This window comes from Pelodiscus sinensis, chromosome 7, assembly GCF_052426305.1.
Source record: "Pelodiscus sinensis isolate ZL-2025 chromosome 7, ASM5242630v1, whole genome shotgun sequence".
Taxonomy (NCBI): domain Eukaryota; kingdom Metazoa; phylum Chordata; order Testudines; family Trionychidae; genus Pelodiscus; species Pelodiscus sinensis.
In genome coordinates, this window is record NC_143058.1 from 68233889 (window position 1) to 68255667 (window position 21779).

Genomic DNA, 21779 nt, shown 5'->3' on the forward strand with positions numbered 1-21779 from the left:
AATACAAAGGAAGGTAGTAGAAAGCTCTTGATGCCATGGAAGTACACATGGCCTGTCTTAGAGATGCACACAGTCATTTTTTTGGTAGACATTTAGCAGCAGATAATACCCTCAGTAGAGTCCTAAGAGGTTCTACAGGGTGGGTGTATGAGCGGAAGTCCAGCACTAGTGCACTTCTTGCCCAGAGTGCTAGTTGCACAATCCCCAACCTCAATTAAGGACCCCATTGGTATGCCTGTAACTTAAGTCCCTTTTGAATGGACAGCCATGGATCTAGTGGGCCCACTAGAAAGATTGGCCCAGGGCCACCGAAGCATACTCATAATCCTAAACAGGGCACCCCAAAGGTATTCCTCTAAGAAACTTGATTTCCAACGTGATCAAAAACGAACTGGTCAGGTTTTTACTAGGATAGGCCTTCTGACAGACCAAGAGACTCCCTTTACATTGAGAATAATGAAAAACTACTATATTCTGCTCAGCATCCAAGCCTTGCAAAATTCAGTCTATTATCCTCAAACAGATGGTCTGGAACCTGCACTCTGTAAAGTATGACCAAAAGGTGGTGGCCCAAGGTGGAAAAGACTGGGACACCCTTCTCCTGTATCTGATGTTTGCGATACGAGAATTTTTCCAGGCATCTATTGTATTCTCCCCCTTTGAGCTACTGTACAGATGCCACCCACATGACGTATTAGACATCACAAAGGAGGAATGGGAGGAACAACCCAACCTGGGGAAGAACTTCACACATGTGGGCCAGATGAGAGAACAAATACCCCAAATGACCCCCTTGTACAAGAGCATTTGGAGAAAGCACAGAAGACTCAGTGAACTTCCTATAACGATCAGGTGAAAACATGGAAATTTCAACCAAAAGAACTGGTGCTGGTACCAACAATAGAAAGCAAGCTCCAGGCCAGTTGGCATGGACTCTATGAGATCTTGAAAGCTGTTGGGGAGATGATTTAAAAGGTGAAGCAGCCAGACTGCCAAAGGCCAGAACAGATCTACCACATCAACTTACTGAAACCCTGGTATTATCGGGAATGCCTGCCAGGTCCACCCAAGGGACATGGCCCACAAGGGCAAGTAAGGATGTCTCCTGAATTAGCCCGATAACAATGAACAGAGATTGTTTAAATGATCCACCAGAACCAAGATGTGTTCTCACACAATACAATGCTGATCCAATATCATATTATCACCTGTCTTGGAGCAAGAGTGACAGTAGAACCATATTGAATACCAGAGTCAAAAAGGGAAGAAATCAAGATGGAAGTAAGGAAGAATTGGGGAATCCCACAGCCAGCAGTCCAGCTCTATCATCTTGGTCCCCAAGCCTGGCAGCATCTGGAGGTTATGTAATTATTTCCAGAAGTTAAACAAAGTATCCTAATTCAATGCCTACCTGATAGCACATATCGATAAGCTGGTGGATCAGTTAGGGAAGGCCCGATACTTGACCACCTAGGACTTGAAAAAAATGCTACTGGTACATCCCCCTGAATGAGGACACTGAGTAAAAATACAATTTCTCTACACCGACAGCCTCTTCCAATTTATCATCCTCTCTTTTAGGCTCCATGGGTTCCCCACAACTTTCCAATGGTTGATGGACAGATTACTTTAACACCATGCCGAATATACTGCTTTTTGCTTAAACAGTGCAATAATCCATAGTCTTGGCTAGGGTTGAGAAAGTGAAAGTGGTACTAGATGCTTTTAGACAGGCCAGCCTCACTTTTTAACCTATCCAAACATGCAAAAAGTTTGGCCAAGGCCAGATATCTTGGTATATAGTCAGCAGGAGCCTAGTGAAACCCCAGAGGAACAAAGTGGAGGCAAAACAGGAAAGGCCCTGCCCAATCCACAAAAAGCGAGTCCGAGCATTCATAGAGATAGTGAGGTACTGCTATCGCTATTTCATTCCGGACTTTGCCATAAGGGCAGTACCTCTGACGGACCTGATAAAAGCTTGAGGCCCCGAGATAGTTAAGTGGACCGACGCAGAGGAAGTAGGTCTAAGTCCCGGATGTCGAGAAGGAACACATTCTACAAATAGACTCGTTGGAGGTAGGACTTGGGGCTGTCCTTTCACAGATAGTGGGGGATGAGGAGCACCCAATCCTTTACCTCAGCTCTTGTCCCAGGGGACAATGGTACACTGTAAGAAAAAAGGAATGCCTAGCAGTTAAACGAGCCATGGAGACTCTATGGTACTACCTACTGGGTAGTAGTTTACCTTTGTGATAGATTAACCCACTCCAATGGATACACACAAACAAGGAGAGGAATGCATGAGTGACTAGATGATTCCTAGTATCAGAGGGGTAGCCGTGTTAGTCTGAATCTGCAAAAGCGATGAGGAGTCCTGTAGCACCTTATAGACTAACTGAAGTGTAGGAGCATAAGCTTTCGTGGGCAAAGACCCGCTTTGTCAGATGCATCTAACGAAGTGGGTCTTTGCCCACGAAAGCTTATGCTCCTACACTTCAGTTAGTCTATAAGGTGCCACAGGACTCCTCGTCGCTTTTAGATGATTCCTAACTCTATAACCTTTCCACTTCCAAATAGATCATAGAGTCAGAAGCCAGCACAGCCATATGGACAATGTGTCTCACCCCAAGTAGCCCAAGCCTGTGGTGTTGGTGTTGGGGTGGGGAAAATATATGGTGCAGCAGGAGCAGGGAGCAGTCGTCCTATTTGATTCTGGGAAGTAGGCGGGCATAAGCAGGAAGCAGTGGTAGAGGGGAGATATATAAGCCCTGTAGACTAGGGAATGTTATTGTGGATTAATTGGAGCACGTGTAGTCAATTAAGGTCCTGTCAGGAACCTAATAAAAAACTCTGTTTCGGGAAGAGAAGAGCGAGGAAGGAGAGAAGATTGGAGTTTGGGGTGTGTTGCTGAGAATTGAAAGACGAGAAAATCAGAAGAAGGGAGACCCTGCCCCAGCAAAGCAGAGAGATTTCTTCCCCCAGCGTCCAGGACCAAGAGTAAACATACCAAGGGGAAAGGGATAAGAAATCTCAGAAGTTGAGAGGTTCTAGGATTCAGAGTGAGGCGCAAACACAGACCTCTTTCCCGCTTCCTTTACCACCTTCTCAGGCCACTAGCAGAGCCATTGGCACCCAAAGAGCAGGGGCAATGGGTGATGTCTAGTCCCTTCTCCCCTATCAAGAAAAGCATGAGAACCACCATACCAACATTGGCCATTTTGTCATAGTATATTTTCCTTCTTTTTTCTTTTTTTAAATTCTGATATAGTCGTGTTCCATTTGTCTTGGGAAGAAGAGCTGGGTCTTCTGCCAATTTTGGGCACTGAGTACCTTTTCCTCTAAATACTGCATATGAAGTGGACTAAACATATTATTTCAGGAAGTTCAAGGAATCACCGTCAATAATTTGAGTCAGATTTTTCTGGGACTTAGTGGCATAAAGGCAGTGGAAACCCCTCTGAAAATGCCCTATTGAGGATTTTCCTGGTGTGCAAATATTTAGTACCGTATATTCCGGCGTACAAGACGACTTTTTATGTTAAAAAACATCCCCCAAAAATCGGGGGTCGTCTTGTACGCCGGGTATACATCCCAGGCGCACCTGGGCTGCCCCCCCGCCGGCTTCCCCCGAGGCTTTGCAAAGCCGCGGAGGGGCTCGGGCGGGGGGGCATCCCAGGCACTCCTGGGCTGACCCCCGCCAGCTTCCCCCGAGGCTTTGCAAAGCTGCTGCGGCTTTGCTCCCGGTGCCTCTGGTCTGCTGGGGACCGTCTCCAGTAGACCAGGGACACCGGGAGTAAAAGAGGCGGAGGGGCGCTGGGGTATAAGATGAAACCCTATCTTTTAATTAAAAAATTAGGGGGTCGTCTTATACTCCCAGTCGCCCTATACGCCGGAAAATACGGTATATTTTTTTAATGTGACAAAATAGAAATTAAAAATAATTGTATAGTTAGAATTTTGCTTCTTTATTTTTGGATTGATGTTATTACTTTTACTGACTTTCCTTTGTCACGTTTGTCTGTAGCTGATTCGGCAGCACTATAATCTGAAGTCACATAAGGATTCTTCTCGTTCCTACCCTGTTTTCTTTATTAATATTACCGTACCTGCCTCCGCTGTGGATGTTAATTTAACACCTGATAAAACTCAAGTTTTACTTCACAATAAGGTAATTTATATTTTAATTTGTTTTAGATTGGAATTTTTCTTACTTAGGCCCTGCTTTTACAAAGACTTGCCACATTTTATTTTACACAGGCATAGCTCACTGGTTTCAGTGTGACTACTCAGGTGCTTGAAATTACGCATATGCATTTACAGGACCGAGGCCTTAGTAGTTCATACATAATAGGCTTTCCTTATAATGTGACTATTTGAAAATTATTGATTTGAATCACTTGCCATTTATTTGAAATTCATTCCTCCGTTGATTTTAAAGATAATTTGAATACTGTCATACTAATCCCTGTTTCACACATGCTCCCTTCAGAGTCCATCATCATCAGAACTTCTGTACTGGGTCTGTTTTTATTGTGTCCTCCTTAATCTCCCTGAGCATTTCACAATCACATTCCTGCTGCTGTACCCTTTACAACATCTGATATACTGCTATCCTCTTTATAACAAAAGCCATAAGTTCATTTGTGTCTTCAAAGAGCTGCTTACACCAGTCAAACATAGCAATTTTATCACTATAGCGTTTTTCATCTTCAAATGGCATTGTAATGACTGACTAGTCTGTAAATAGCAATATGATTTATTCCTTTGTACATAGTTTTATAGTTACATTAAATAGGAGTTTAAATTAGGGATGAGAATGTTTAACTGGTTAACCATTAGCAGGTGAGGCTTACCGGTTCCGGTTAGCTGGTAGGGGCTGGATTAGCGCCCTGCCCACCACAGTCACCCCCAACCCTCTTTAATCAGTTAGCCAGTTAAACATAGTGTTTAACCAGTTACCCAATTAAATGGGATTTTACATCTCTAGTTTAATACAACATTAATATTAAACACTTGAGTTGTTTCTCTTTAGGGCCAAATTTTGTCATTGTGTGTGAGTGGCATGCCTTTTAACATCGTGAAGGCTACAGGATTTAATATTCATGACTAAGATTGAAATTTGGTCCATTGACTTTTGTAGCAGAGATCACATAGAAATAGATTGTGATACACTTACTTTCATTGAATAGCACCTTAAACCATGAGTAGTACCATGGAAATCAATGGGTTTTCTTATACTGCTCAAGTTCGATAAGAGCTTAGTACACACTACAACAGTCACGTCCAATGGGAGCTGCAGTAAGGAGTGTGCCAGCTCGCACTGCTTCCCGCATCTCCCAGTGGCTGGGAATGGCAAACTGCAACCAATGGAAGCTGAGAGTGGATGTACCTGCAGACACACAGGTAAATAAAGCATCTGGTGAACCGCATTCGGCTCGCGGGCTGCTTATTGCTTTTCTAACTCCAATTAATGTATGCTGAGTGAGAATAGATATATTAATACTGTTCTAAAGAAATAACATGTGAATACAGGTTGGACCTTCTGGTCTGGCACCCTTAGGACCTGACCAGTCCCGGTTGAGGGAATTTTCCAGACCAGGGGAGCTCATTTCTGGCCCTCCTGCTACCAGCCCTGGCCTGGCTGAAGGTCGCACTGTCCTGCCAGTCTGCACCGCCCCTTTTCTGCCAAACCAGGCAGCCCAGCTCTCACTGCATCAGGCTCCCACCCCTCTGAGCAGCCCCACTGTGGCATGCCGGACTCCCGGCCCCACTGGGCAGCCCAGCTGGGTTGCTCTGGGCACACATCCCAGCTGAGAAGCCACACTGCAGTGTGATGGGCTCCTGGCCTCGCCTGGCAGCTCAGCCTGAGGGATCTGGGCTCCTGGCCCCACTGGCATCTCGCTGCCAGCAGTCCACAACCCTGCCAGCCCACAGGGCTCCTTGGCACCAGCTCTCCATCAGGATTCTCTAGTCCTGGAATATTCGTGGTCTAATTCCCAGACCAGAGAGTCCCAATTTACAGAGGTTCAACCTCTACTAGGTCATAAAGAAGATGGTACACCTGTTTTGTGGTATTAACATTTATCAGTGAAGCTAAAGGATTTCACTGATTAGTGAATGTTTAGAGTACTTTAAGGCAAAAATATCAGCAATTAATGCTTAGTAATACAATTTACTCCAAAAAATACAGTGGATAGAATTGTTTTTCTTATTGCTATTGTGTTGTGTCAACACTTGTCAAGTACATTTTCATTGACAATTTGTCCTAATGCTTATGAGTTTTCTTTTCAGGAATCTGTATTATCTGCTGTTGAAAATGTATTGACATCGCTGTATGGGCCACTATCTGGTACAGTTTCTTGTGAAATGAATAAAACAGATGTTACCTCAGTGGACATGGTTGTTAATGAAACAGCACAAACAGACGTGCTTGTTAATAAAATGGAACCATCTGGAAACAGTGATCCACGTACATATACTTCATTCTTTTCATTCAGTAATGATGTGCAAAATGGTCAAGCAGGAAAAAACACAGAGGTCTGCTTAAAGCATCAAGGATTTTCTAGTGATAATACTCATGGTTTCCTCAACAGAAAAGAAGTTTCTGGCACTGACGTGACTGTGAGTGATATACCTCAAGACAGTTCCATAAATAATGTATCATGTGACGACAGCCAGGATGGATATAGTGTAACATTAACCCTAAATGGCAGTACTCACATGGACACTCAATCTAAAAACAGAAGTGAGCATCCTTTGAAAGCTGGTCACACTAATGAAATACAAAAAAATGAGGCAAATATAGTCCCTGAATATGTATCTGAAATCTCTGCTGATAATTGGAGCATGGGAAATGCACTTAAAAATCCTACAGGAGAGAACCTTGAACCTGTAAAGATTTTGGTACCTGAAGTAGGAGCAATAACAAATCACATGGCCGATGAAAATATTGATGAACAAGATCATGATCAGCAGAGTGCAAATCAAAGTATAAAAAAACCAAATGTGGTTAATGATAAAGCAGGACAGATCATGGCCTATGATTTAATTAGTAACAAAATAATACGGAAACCCATGTCAGCAGTGGCCTTGTTCACCCAAGAATATCGTTCTGGATTATTAACAGATAATCCAAAAGCTAATATGGAGAACTTGATGAAAAGTGAAGAACTATGGGAGAAACTGAGCAGAGAGGAGAAAAAGAAGTAAGTGTCCAGAATTTGCACCTGACCTATAAGCTTTGTAGTTTCCATTCTGGGTGACTCACTGGGCGCAAAACATGAAAAATAAATCCACATAGTTTATTTAAAAAACAGAATGGAAAAATCATTTTGGCTAGCGCTTGTATTGCTAATTATGATATTTACTGTGTGCAGATGTGTATTGCTCTCTGATTTATTCATTTTGATATTACTAATTTTTCCCATCTGTTTTTCAATTTAAATGTGTTGCTGTCTTTTGTAAAATATTTCTTGTAGAAAAAGACAGTGACTCTGTATAATTGCCACCTTACTTTGGTAGATTTATAATTTATTCTTTAAACACTTGGCATATTTTGTGTGTTCTCTTTGCCATTATACATACCTCATAGCAATTACTAACACCAATCTTCCTCTGTCAAGTAGGAAGGCACGTTTTGGGCTACTTTTTTCCAAGGGCCAGCAAATTCATTTTGCTTACTTATATCCCTTATAGCTGCATTGACAGCATTCCTTTAAGTTAGTGGAATTGCACAGGTATGTAAGATTACACAAAACATCACTGCATTTTTTACTGTATTTATAACAATTACTCTGAATTACTTTTAATCTTGTTATATATTTTAGAAATGAGTTTGTCTGTCCATACGTGAGTGTGTTTGTTCAAGAACTCCTCCTAAACAGTAAGAGCTAGGACCATCAAATTTGATATGCAGCTTCCTCGTATTATAACTTAAAGCAAGGTAGGGGTTTGCTTGTGCCAAGACAATGGAATGTGCCTAGAATTCAGTTGTTTTTCTTAAAAGAATAGAGAGGGGTCTTTTAGGAGAGAGTTACATTGTAGAGTGACCTGGGGGGACGGAGGCGCAGTAAGGGGCCAGAGATGGAGACCCAGACAGCACCATTGGGCCAGCAGGGGCCAGGAATAGAGAAGGGGACCTCTATCTACTATATAGTTCAGAGAGTTTGTCTGTTTGTGTGTCTGTCTGGGTGTCTATCTGTCCCTTAGCAAAGGGGACATGTTCCCCTCTCCTGGCTAGGCCTGCTGCAGCTGCAGTGGCCTTGGAGAGGTGCTTCTCAGCTGGCCCCAAGCTGTTGCAGAGAGAGGGGGCTGGAGTTATTCTCTCTCCCTGGAGCATCCTGCATACTGAATCCCTCATCTCCAGCCCCAGCCCAGAACAAAGATTTAAATGAAGAGAAACAAAACTTATTTGAGTTAAGGACCCGTGCAATGCGAGATAAATCTTCTAGTCTACTATATATTTGAGTGCATCTTTTTTTGTCTGTCTGTTCAAGAATTCCTTCTAAACAGTAAGAGCTAGGATGTCCAAATTGAGTATACAACTTCCTCTTACAATAATCTAAAGCAAAGTCAGGGTTTGGTTGTGCCAGGAAGATCCGGGGGCTGTCCTGGGCGAGATCGGGCGGAAGTGCATGCCCCCTGCCAGCCCTTTTCACCTGTCTGGTGATCTTGTCTCTTTTACGTATGGTTTTATCAGAAGCAATCCAATTCCATGCATGTACATTTTCATTTTATTTTTCAAAAAACCAAAATGAATTAAGGACCCAAGCAACGCCTGGTCAATCTTCTGGTAAAATATAACTATCACATCTTGTCATTCCCATGTGTTTTTAGAGGCAAAATTCTGGCCTCATCCATGCATTTGTTGGGGTGCCCCCACCCCTTTTAGCTATCATAATTCTGCTAGGTGAGTAAGTCCAATGTTTAGGATGATCAGGCAGTAGGGTACAGCTCCTGAATTACATGAAGCCCACTTTTACACGGTCTTAGCAGTAGGCTGTCATTCTGAGTGTATTGTGGGAGTATGTTTGCATTTGAGGATCCACCACAATATAGTTCCTCCAGTCATCCTCCACTACATACCCTGTTTTATTTATTTTATTCATTGCTCTGAACAAAAGGAATCTTTCTCGGGCTCTAGGAATTTGATCAGGTTGTTCTGATTTTTTAATACAATTTTTTAATTAAAAAAAAATCCTTAAGCCCAGCAGGTATCTCAGCCCCATAACTATGTATAAAAAACTGCATCAGATGATGAATTATGAGAAGTATTTCATGCTGTTCAAATCCCCACTAATTCAGAGATCTCAGGACTCCCCAGCATTCAAACAACTAGATTGTCTTGAGCATCAGCCACAGAGAAACTCTATGGATTGTAGAGAAGAAATAAATTAACCATATCTCTAAATCATTCACTTGTTCATATTTTGGTTTGATCATCTGATTTACTACCCACTGATGTTAGTGGAAGTTGCACTATGGACTTGAGTGAGAGCAGAACTAAGGCATTGTCTACACTGATGGATAAGGTTGAATTTACTACGGTAGAAATTTTAGCACCCTCATTTTGTAAAGTCAAAGGTGCATGTCCCCACTGTGTGCAAGAATTCAACACAGTTTGAAATAGCACGTTCCCAGTAGGGGGACTACTGTTCAATTTGAGAGTGATGCACTGTAAGTAGCTGTCCCACAGTTCTTGTGCCTCTTTGCATCCTAGGCCCAAACCTGTGCAGCGGGTGGCTCTAGGTACATGTAATCAGTGTCCCATAATGCATTCATTTAGTCTCTTCTCCTCCTCCCACCTCCACCTCCACCCCACCCCCCACTTGAAAGCAGTGGCAAACAGTCTTTTTGCTCCCTTTTTTTTGCTGGTTATCCGCATAGATGCCATAACATATTAAGCATGAAACCCATCACAGATCCCATTGAGCATGAAAGCATTATGGCAGTCATATTAACCATAGTGTGCCTTATGCTGAAGTATATGCAGAGCATATATAGGTTCTGCAGGAACGAGGAAGAATCTCAGGAGGCCAGTAACATACTTTTCTGTGAAGCACTTTGAGTTGAGCAACTGGCAAATGCCGCCAATGTTCAATCCTTTGGATACAGTGGAACTCTTGTTCTGGTGCAGTGAGACAAGTACAGATTGATGGGACCACATAGTGATCGGACAGTCAGCAGTAGTTGCAAAACTTTTGCATGCATAAGGCCATTTTCATAGAAGTTTGTGAATTGCTTTTTCCCACCCTGAAGCACAAAAATACCAGAACAAGACTCAGTCTGGCAGTGGAGAAGCAAGTGGCAATTATCCTGTGGAAGTTTGCAACATCACACAACTACCAGTCAGTTGGGAATCAATTCAGAGTGCCAAGGCTATTGTGATCCAAGTAGCCAAGGCAGTCAATACCCCCATTGCCAACTTTGTCCACATATTTTCCCTGGTGATACCATCACTGGACCTAACCATGTCAGTTATATGATCAAGAACACATATTTCTGTTCATCCAGAAATATAATTTATGCCATCATGTGCCAACAGTGTCCTTCTGCTATGTATATTGGACAGACTCTCAGACTCTTCGCCAAAGAATTAATGCCCACAAATCAGACATCTTCACAAGGAAAAAACAGTTTCTTTTCATTTCAACCTACCTGGACATAGTCTTAATGACCTTACTACATGCATCTTACTTGTAAGAGACTTTAACACCAGATTGCAGAGGGAAACTTCAGAACTTTCGTTCATGCTTAAATTTGACACTTTACGAATGGGCCTCAACAAAGATGCTAATTACCTTACCCATTACAAAGATAGCTTACCCATTTATCACTCCTGATTAGCCATTCATTAACTCATAAATAGCTATTCCCTCCTTCCCTCTCCTTCACCCCACCTTCTGTACGAAATCTGATTTGTCAGTTTAATAATGTGTTCACTTTTTTCTTTGTATTCCTTTGGTATATATGGTCATGCCAGTTCTCTTCTAGAATATGATCTGAGGAAGTGGGTCTTGCCCACGAAAGCTCATCACCTATTAAACCATCTTGTTAGTCTTTAAAGTGCTATATAGTTTTTCCTTCTATAGAGGATAGAGAGTCTGGGAAACATGGAGGATATAGTGGAGGGCTTTGTCACAATGGGGTTTGGTAAAGAGGTGGGGCGAGAGACGGAACACACTTCCTTATCTTGGCACTGAACCACTTTGCCAAAGAGTAGATAAATTTCAAAGAGTACTTCTCGATGGTGCTGCAGGCACTGGTGGATCACAAGGGCTGGTTCACCTACATCAGTGTGGTATGGTTGGGAAAGATGCATGACACACACATCTTTAGGATCTCTTCAGAAATCTGCAGTGGAACTTCCTTCAGACCAGAAAATTGCCATCAGGGGTGTTGAAATGCCAATAATGATCCTTGGAGACCTAGCCTACCCTCTTGCTCCTGGGACTCATGGGGCTGTATACGGCAGGGATGTAAAATCCCATTTAATTAGTTAACCAGGGAAACATTAAGTTTAATCGATTAACTGCTTAAATGGCAGCGGATGGGGGGCATTCCAGTCTGTTGGGCTGCAGTTGCCCCAACAACCACCACAGCCAGAATAGAATGGCCCCCGCACTGCTGGCAGGGGCTGCTCCAGTGGGGAAGAAGAGGCTCCAGCTCCCAGCCTGCGGTCTCACGCTGGGCAGAAGGTAAGCTTATGCTGGACCCTCCCACCTTCCCCCTTCCCCCCCCCGGTCCCACTTGCCCCTCCCCTTGCAAGGCTGCAGACTCAAAGCCTGCAAGGGCTGGGAGCCAGCAGCCCTACAGGCCTGGAGCAGCCTTCCAATAAAAGTCGTGAGACAAAAGCTATTGTCCTAGAAAAGGAATATTTTTCAAAATCAACCCTACAATATGATACCTATCCAATATACTAGAGTTTGAAATAATTGACTTGCATTATCTGGATGAGCTGATATTGCCAACGGATGTTCTCTTTCTATTATGTTGGGGTATTTGGAGCTCTTCCAAGTCAAATTTTACTAAAGATTGCCTGATTCAAATTGTCCTACTTGCCTCCTTTCTCTAATAATCTGTGAATTCCCATCTCATAGATTTCTTCCTGCTTGCTCTATCTGTCCTTCTGGGCTTAAGTTACAAGTGACAAATAGTAAAATGGGGTGTTAGTCATATGAGAGGAAGTCTTTTTTTTTTCCTTCCTAAGCAAAGATCCTTTTGGAACTATCCTGACATTTCCCTTTTAAAAAAAATCTTTGCTTTTGAATTTAGAATTCTAGCATCATCTCTAATCCAATTCCCTAAGTCACCTCAAAGTAGCAAGAAGGCAATTACTTATAGTCCATCCTGGCCCCTCTGGATTACTCTTGCTTATATGGGAAAGGTCTTTCTTGAAAAGGAAATTAGGGTGCTTTTGTTGGTAGTGACCCTGTTGTTTGCTTTCTGAATCTAGCCTAGATGTTGCCAGAACCTTACAAAGCTCACGAACTCAACACTTGCAAGGCTGGAGTTTCTCCTGAATTAAACCTATAATAACAAGTGTTCCTTAAATGTGTGAGGGGATTTAAGTTTTAATATGTCATTGTAAAACCAGTAGCCACATAATTAAATGTTCACCTTTTAACCAACTGGCACTGAAAGAAGAAAGAGTACAAATCAAGTCAACGTTATAATCAAATATTCAGGATTAAGTTTTTCTGTTCAAGTAATCTCACCCATTAATTTTACAAGTAGCAGATGTTTTTTATCTTAACATTTACTCCATATTTTCTTAAACATGATTTATTGCTCATCCCAAGTTGACTTCTTTAGTAAACGAAATAGTAGTACCATATGTGAATGTTAGCACGTTATAATTAATTACAAATGGTGACCTTTCTGTTGACCTTATTTTCCACCATACTTACAGATAATTGAATCTAACTGTTCCAGCAAGTATCGGTGAATAAAATGAACATATGACAAGTTAAAATACTTATTTCCAGTACTGATGGAGAGTAATACTGCTTCTTACCAAAAATCAGGTTGAGTAGTGTTGCAAGACAGAATTCAGGATATTGAATAGGATGTGAAAGGAGAATTGAGCAAATTGTTGCTAAGGTCTTCAAACATTAAGGCTTTTGTGTCTGGAATGCAACCAGCCATATAGATCTAAATCTCTGCTTTACATAACCTAAAATGATGTTAAAAGGTTAATCTTGGTCATGGCCACAAAAAAGATTACAGCAATTTTTAAGTGCCATATAGCCTGACTGTGTAACAACCATCCCTGTTGCTCAATATTCACTCTTGCGTATTCTCATGAAGTCATTATGACTACTCGCTTAAATGCTATCCAACATTCAGAGTAGGGATTGCATAGTTAGATACATTATTTCAATCCGCTTTTTACTTAAGCACTGATAGAAAAGTGATCCTCACTTCAAACATCTGAGTATTATCCTGTATGTACAGCCACAGAAGGATTCAGGAATTACAATAACAATGACTAGTAGTCCGTGTAATTCAGCATCTTGTTTCTTACAGAGGGAAAGAGTACAAGAATTCCCAGAGCAGGCAGTTAAAGGATAGCTTTCTTATATGAAAGTTCCATCCTTAACCCTTCAGTCAGTTAGTTGTTGGCTTAAGCAGTATAATTTATGACCTGTCTTATTTTTATCTTGTCTAATGTAACAAGATATCATCCATCCCATTATTCATATAAATGAATTGTAGTTGTTTGAATCCTGCTATGCATTTGGACTCAAATTGTTTTAACAATTAATTCCACAGGATAATAATATATGTTAAATAACAAAAAGTTCATCAACATTTTAAATTTTTGCTTTCAATTTCACTTAATATTTTTAATGTATGCCTTTGTTTAGTTTAAATTACCCGACAATCTCAGTCTTTACAAATTCTCCTATAACAAATCTTTCTAGAGGTGGCATGAGCCATAGCATTATTTTATGTTGGTGTCATTTAAACATGCTTAAGGAATCTCTACAGTAAACTACAGTAGACTTCCGATAATCCGGAACCTATGGGACCTAGGTGGTGCCGGATTATCAGATATGCCGGACTATCAGGAGGTACTATAAGATGGTTATATACACTGTATACATTATATACTGTATATAAAGTATTCTTAGCCCTTTTTATTGTACATACTGTATACGGTATACTGTAATGTTTTCGTTTTTTTAAGCCTTTTTACCCTTTTTGCTCAGTTCAGCTGCTGCCGCTGTTACCTTGTGACTCATTTTTTGCCGAAGTTCGCTCACTAGGCTCTAGCCATTTTGATGCCGGACTATCAGGAGTGCCGGACTATTGGATGCCAGACTATTGGAGTTTTACTGTACCTCAATGTAATTGATTTCTGTATTAAGTTATTCAGTTATTCAAACTGATCTTCATAGACTAGGTTCATACTGAAATTATGCTTGAAGAAAGTCTTTTCTTGGACCTCTTATAATTCAGTCATGGGGTTGGGGAAGCAGTAATCAATAGCAGTTTGCTACCAAATGCCTGCTTTTGTCAAATAGGTTGATTGACAAGGCTGTTACCAAATAGTCCCCCAAAATTCTGAATGTAGATTAATTAATGTTAATTTTTCATGTCTAGACATTCAAATAATTTAAAACCATTTGAAGGCACCACTCTGCAATACAAATTAAATGCCTGTAAATTGAACATGTACTTCTGAAACGGTATTTTTGGTTATGAAATTAAGGTTAGATTGAGCCTTTAGATATAAAGCAGAAGTTCTTTTGACCATTACACTGGGGTAGAGGCAAAGCTCCATCCACTCTTCAGAGACTTCTCACCCAGTTGCTCAATGGGATAGAGAATAGGAGTGTGGAGTATTGGGGACAAGATGCAAAAAGAGCTGATGTGTCTATCAAAGGGAGTAGAAATGTGTGACTGTATTAGAATGGGCATCACAATCTAGCTTTTAATTTGTTACATTTGTGATTTCTCTCCTCCTCCCCACACCCCGTCCCACTTTCCCTTTAGGTATGAAGAAAAAGCCACTAAAGATCTGGAACGATACAACAGACAAACCAAGAAAGCTGCGGAGCAGAGAATACAGAAGTCAACAAAAGAGACAGAAAAAAGATACAAGCCCAAACTAAAGACTTCTCTTTGTGACCAGCAGAAACTTGACAAACTTTTTCAGTCTCAAATTGAAAAGAAACAGCAATATAACCAAGCTGTGAAAATTGTACAGGTGCCCTTTTCTATGAGCTCTTTCAAACATAAACTTCAAAGGCTTGAGAAGAGAAATTCTGATAAACATGAATCTTGTCTAATCTGTCACCTGAGTTTTCCTGATGCATGGATAATTGCTTCTGAAAAAAATATCATGTTGTTAAATCCCTATAGAGTGGAAGAAGCCCTACTTTATAAGAAACTATTGGAAAAACACAAACTTCCTGCAGAGAAACTGGACAAGCCAATTGTATTAACTGACAGGTATAGTAGTGTGGAACAAGAATGTTGTGGATTTTTTTTGGGGGGGAGGGGAAAGGGGGGTTGGTTTTTTGTTGTTTTTTTTATTATTATTATCACATAGGAATTATCTATAGTAAATACTGAGGAGACCTTAGGCACAAATTTTTCTTTGAGTGATGTTCCCTCACTCAAGATGCGCAAAAGCACCATTTACCTGAGACCAGACGACTTATTAGCAATCCTGTTGGTCTGAGTCTGCATCTTCTTGTGCTCCAAACTGAGGGCATCCAAGATGGTGTGGATTGCCTGCCTCTTCAGTTCCTTCCTACTACGTAGGGTTAGTGATGGAATCCCTCCAAGTCTGTAGCTTTACTAGCATTCCCACTTCAATTTCAATTTTTTCTGCAAGAAGTTTTTACCTTTTATCTAATTAGTTAGTAGTAGTATTCAGGGTTTAGAAAAAGTGTTGGGGGCCTTTCTTCATCCCAATATTCCTACCATTTGAAGTATTTGGTATCCCTGGCTTCAAGAGCTGTGTGGCCTGTTCCCAGATCTTCCTGGTTAGTGTTTTCCATGAGATTTGTTTCTGTTGCCTGGGGAGGCCAGTATCCCTTCCAAGATGCAATATTTGGTACTCCTTTCCCCTCTGAACCGGGCAATCTTGAGAGCTCCATCTCAGAAAATCCCTGATGGAGTGCTAAGTGAATCCCCTGTCCAACCCTGAGTCATCAGACCTCGTGTTCATTGGTCATAGGTGCTGAGAAGAGCTTCTCTGAATACGGTACTTCTCAGCTCCCTATCATCAGAGGGCAAAGCAAAAGACCTTATCAGGCACAGTAGATGGGAGAAGAATAAGGGCAATCATTCTCATAAAAAAGGGGAAATCCTCTCCTCAGTCCTCATCGACGAAGAGGACTTCTTCCCCTACACCTCCAAATCTGGGCAAACTCTTCGTACTAGTACAATTGTGTCAGGAACTCAAGGAGAGAACAGGTCTGGCTCGTGGTAGGGAGAGCCAATGGTACTTTGAAATCACCAACTCCTGAAGGGGCGGGACCACCTCCAGTAATGTAAGCCAGTGGTCCCCAACCTTTTTGTGGCCAATAGCACATACATGTCTTCAGAAGAGTGTGGCGGGCGCCAACAATCTTTCAAGGCTTATTTTGTATTTGTACATTAAATAATATGAAAAACATCATATTTAATATTACATAATATATATATAGGTAATTTTACATGTAAAGGGTATTAATTAAATTATTCGGCCCCCCCCCCTTTGGAGAAAAAATAGAAAAAAGTGTCAAATGCTCAAATTGAAGGCTATTTTCATATTAAATGTGAATTGGGTAAATTTGATAGAAACTTAATTTAGTTGGATAATTATTATTTTAATTATATTGTAATTCATTTTAAACAAAGTTCTGCATTAATAAAAAGGGGGGATGTCCAAATGTTGAGCAAAAAAAGTCCCCCCGTACCCCCCCCCAAAAAATCATGGCCCCTTGAAATCTCACACTCCCCATTCCCACCATGTCCCCATCATCTGCTGCTATGTCTCCTCCCCTTGCTCCATCAGCGCCCCTGGTGCCTGCTGCCCCCCCAACCTGTCACCTTCCCCTGCTGTCCTGACTCCTGCCCTTCTCACTGCCCTCAGCCCTCCTGAGACCTGCCCCCCCTCCACCAGCCCTTCTCTCTCCCCTGTGCCCACTCCTCCAGTAGCCCTACTCTGATCATGTGAGCTACCCCTTCTCATAACACCTCCCTCTACACACCTGCCCTGCCTCTCTCCTCTGGTGCTGGTCCCTCCCCTGCAGGTGTCTTCCCTTCTGCTTCACCCCCAGAATTCCCTGGCACCTGCACCTTCCCTTACCCTTGCACCCTCCTGGTGCCTCCCCCCTTCCCTCACTGCCCCTTTGCCCTCTTTTTCCCTGATGCCCATCCCCTCACCACTGCCACCAGTAGTAATTTTGTCATTGATTTCAGTAGTGGTAGAATGGGGGGGTCAGATACTTAAAATATTTTACTGATCACCCAGAGCTTTGCTTAATACTTCCACCGCTCCTCACTGATCAATATTGCCTGTGGAGCCAGTAATGTCTATTGTTAATTTGTACATATCTATGTTTTGCAGTTCTTTGTATTGAATATAAGCGAATTAGCATCCTTATCTGTCTACCTTAACAGATAGTTTCTGGGTTTCATAATATTTTGATTTTATTTCATTGGGTAATTCTTGCCATGTAGTTTTATAACTGATTCATGATCAAGTAATTTTAATTATAATTTGTGTGTGGGGGGGAGGGGGGTTGGAATAATATAATAGGAATATGCTTTTGATTTGGATAATTTGTTAGAATATCAGTTACAAAAAATATTACACAGATGTTTGGGATATTCAGAGAAAACTATCACACTCAAGTCTGTCTTTTTCAACTTTATTTGACCTGGAATTTTTATGGTACTTCTGTTTTCCAAAGTAAAAATCCATTTATCCCTAGATTTTTTTTATATGTAAATGTCATTTTTAAAATGGCTAATAGACGATGGTACAATACTATTGGTTAACAGACTGTAATACTGAACTTATCATTCTGGTAGTAAATATATTATTATTCACTTTGTTTATTTAAGCTTCATTAAATTATTGTTTGCTTGTTTGTTTTTCAGTCTTTTGAGCGGATCTCATTATATGGACTGTCTCTACAGTATGCCAAAGGATTGCCAAAAATTAAATGGATCAACTTACTTGACAGATCCAAGGCTTATAGCAAATGGTTTTAGGATAAAAATGATACCTGGTATGACGTAGTTTTGTATTTATTTTGACTCTATTGAAGCCTTTTCATTTCATAGTTGAAACAACTGCATATGTAACATTTTGTAAATCTATAGCTTCTCACCAATCAAACCATCAGAGCTTTTGAATTCAAAGCTATTCTGGTCTGGCAAAGAACATCATCTCTGTCATTTGGAGCACTGATGACTGGTTAGTGAAGAGTTACAGCAATGCTTCAGACAAATATTTTGTCAGAAATAAAACCCAACTCTCCTAATTCTTAGTCCTGTATGCTGTCCACTGCACCAAACTGCAGCTGAATGTTGATGAATTTACCACTTGTGATATAGAATGCCCACATCATAACACTTTAGATTTATTTTCTTAAAAGCCTTTCTTGAATAGGAACCACTGTCATGGACTAGAGTCATAATTCATGAATGTCCCTATGCAATGCAGCTGGATAAGGACAGAGCTCTCTTTTTTTCTAAACAGAAACATGAAGCCTTCCCAGTTGGCACACTTACTCAGCTAGCCAGGTTTTTCTCAGTGTCTCAGCCTCCATGAAAGACAGTAATGGTTCCTCTTCTGCTCTCACTAGGCCTGACTTGGCATCCCATTGGCATCAGTTTGAAACACTCCAATTGACTTTAATGGGAGCTGGATCATATCTTAAGAAAGAAACTTTCACAAGTGGTTCTTTGCCACAGGAAGCAAACGGAAAATCTAAACATTTTTCCCTACATAAAAAAATAACGAAAATGTTAGTGGTGTGTTTTTTATATCCTCAACATCTCAGAAGCTCAAGGAAAGTCCCAAAATCTATGCCCTTTTTCTGCCTCACAGTTTACTGATCTTCTAGGGCATGTCTACACTAGGGAGTTATTTCAAAATAACAAGCAGAGCGTCCCTACTGCCAAGCCCTTGCTTCAAAATAAGGGGCTAGTTATTTTGAAATAATAACTCCTGCTTTCCTTGGGGAATAAGCTTCTTTCAAAATAGTTATTTTGGGAGTTATTTCAAAATAATTTCCTAGTGTAGACATGCCCCCGGATGCCAAGGGAATTTCATATTTAGAATGGAAGTCAGTGTTTTGATGGGACTTCCATAAGCCATCCCTAGGCTACGTCTATACTGCGCATTGCTGCGCAAGAAGATATGCAAATGAGATGCAGGGATGACTATTGCCGTGCCTCATTTGCATACCTAATGAGCCGCCATTTTGCAGAAGGGGTTTTTGGTCAAGAAGGAGCTGTCTACACTGCTCCTTCTTGCGCAAAAAAACCCTCTTGCACAGGAGCCTTTCTTCCTGAAAGTAAGTGGCAGAACAATGCGCAGTGTAGACGTAGCCTTAGTGCTTACTACCCCTAACAGATACATAGTTCATTACTTGCTCCTGCAGTCACTAGCTTAGCTGTGCAATGGATTGGGGATGCTCTAGCTAAGAGGATTTGAACTCTGGTCTACCTTTGTTTCAGGATAATAATCGTACTTTTTGCTAGCACTCAGTTTGGGGTCAGTAACAAGGCTGTTTTAGATTTCCTGCTTCCCTACCCACATTCGTCAGCTCTCCAATAGAACCTGTATGATACCACAAATCTTTTGAAATAGTCCAGTATCAGAGAATGGGTCTTATACATTTTTACAACTGAGTGATTTATAGCCATGCTGCCATCAGTGAAAATCCAGACAGCACCTTCTTGGAGGCAAATCAACAGTAGACATTTCCTCTGTCATAGTGCCCAAGAAGACTAGGTTCTTGGGGTGTGGTGCCTAGATGGCAATTAATTTGATCCAGCACAGAGATTCACTGTAAGAGCTGTAGGAAATGCTGTAGCTTCATGTGTTAAAACCTCCCTGCATATGTATAGTGATGGCAGATGTAGTGTGATATATGGAAACCTTCAAGGACAGGTGCAAAAAAAAGGTGCTGGAGCAAGTCATTGGTGAAAGAGCAATTAGGTTCTGTTCCTACAGGAGAACACTATACTTCCTTCTGAGTTGCATACAGCCTGAGCAGAGGACACTGGCAAGCTGGTGAAATAAATATACAATAAGTGAATAACAATAAGTATATGCAATTTAATCTAGAACATTCTTTAGCAGATCCTATCCCATTTGCTTCTTCCTGCAAAAGGAGCCAGTTCCTTGTTTGCTCCTTTTTCAAAGTTGCTTGTGCTTGCCTCCTAGCTCCAAAGTGTTTATTGGGGGCTCCTTGATGTTTGCCAGGATCCATTTCTGTTGCAAGCACTTGTTAAAGCTACTTTTCAGACATACATGCAGGCTTGGTATCATCTTATTTACTAACACACTGAAGCTCATCTTTCTCATGACTTTCACTTCAGCTGGAAGATTGGATGTTTTTCTAAAAGATATGGTCTCAGAATTATTTTGGGGGTAGTCTTCTGGCTTTGGATTGTATGCAAGCTGAAATTTTCCATGCCAGATAGCAGCCTCAGGCTGAATTGTTTTGGAAAATGGTCAGTTAAAATGGTTTAGTTGGTTCCAAAAATGAAGGTTGAGAAAAAATCATTTTTTCCCTACAGACAACAGCCTGCTTCACTACCCAGCCCTTATTCATCCAACAGAAGTTCCAGTTTGTGCACTGAATGAGGCAGGGTCCTGTGGAAAAAATAGGATGTGGTCATGTAATTAAATACTGTATCAAAATACATACACACAAACAAGCCAAAGCCTGTGTTTAAAGTAGCACAGACAGCCTCAATTCTGGCATTTTCCTAGCTTGGGAGAGCTTGATTGGGCAGCCATAATGTCCTTTAAATATAAGTTTAATGTGTTATTGTATATATTTGGTTGGTTTAGCATGAGATTGTTCTTGCATTTCTTTATTTTAGGACTAGGTTATAATAAGGCTGGGAAAAATATAGTTATTTTTCTTTATGCAAAATTAAACCAATTTATCTTTCATCCCTTCCCCAGAAGATCTCTGGTCACATCAGAAAGGTATACCCATACATTGTAGGAAAAAGATTTCCCCACCTGTCTGTGCATTCAGATTGCAAGCTAGCTATCTTGTAAGCTTTACTAAACTGGACAAAGTTTACAATATGACATCTGTGATGCCGCTTACTAGCTCTTACTTTGTTTGTGATCAAAGCTCCCATGGTAAACTCTGTTCCCACTGCCCACTGAATAACTTATTTTTTGAAGCTTGATATATGTGATGTTGAGTGGAAGAAAGACAACTTTATAGTGTTACCCAGTATAGGTGACAAGTATCAGAGGGGTAGCCGTGTTAGTCTGAATCTGCAAAAGCGGCGGGGAGTCCTGTGGCACTTTATAGACTAACTGAAGTGTAGGAGCATAAGCTTTCGTGGGCAAAGACCCACTTCGTCAGATGCATGTAGTGGATCTGACGAAGTGGGTCTTTGCCCACGAAAGCTTATGCTCCTACACTTCAGTTAGTCTATAAGGTGCCACAGGACTCCCCGCCGCTTTTCCAGTATAGGTGAGGCAGCTTAAAGGAAGGAAGGAGTTTTTCGTGGCCAATCCAAGAAAATGCTTCAAAGCTTACCAAGAGGGCTTTGTTTGGATGGAAGAGGGA

General features: G+C 41.2%; 1 protein-coding gene across 1 annotated transcript in view; it reads left to right on the forward strand.

The window, feature by feature from the left end:
- The window catches only part of PMS1 (PMS1 homolog 1, mismatch repair system component), an 86176-nt gene that overhangs the window by 58078 nt on the left and 6319 nt on the right, over window positions 1-21779 (forward strand). The window contains 4 exon segments of the mRNA XM_075934175.2: window positions 4025-4168; window positions 6292-7205; window positions 15001-15459; window positions 18106-18236. Coding sequence (XP_075790290.2) covers window positions 4025-4168; window positions 6292-7205; window positions 15001-15459; window positions 18106-18236 — 1648 coding nt within the window.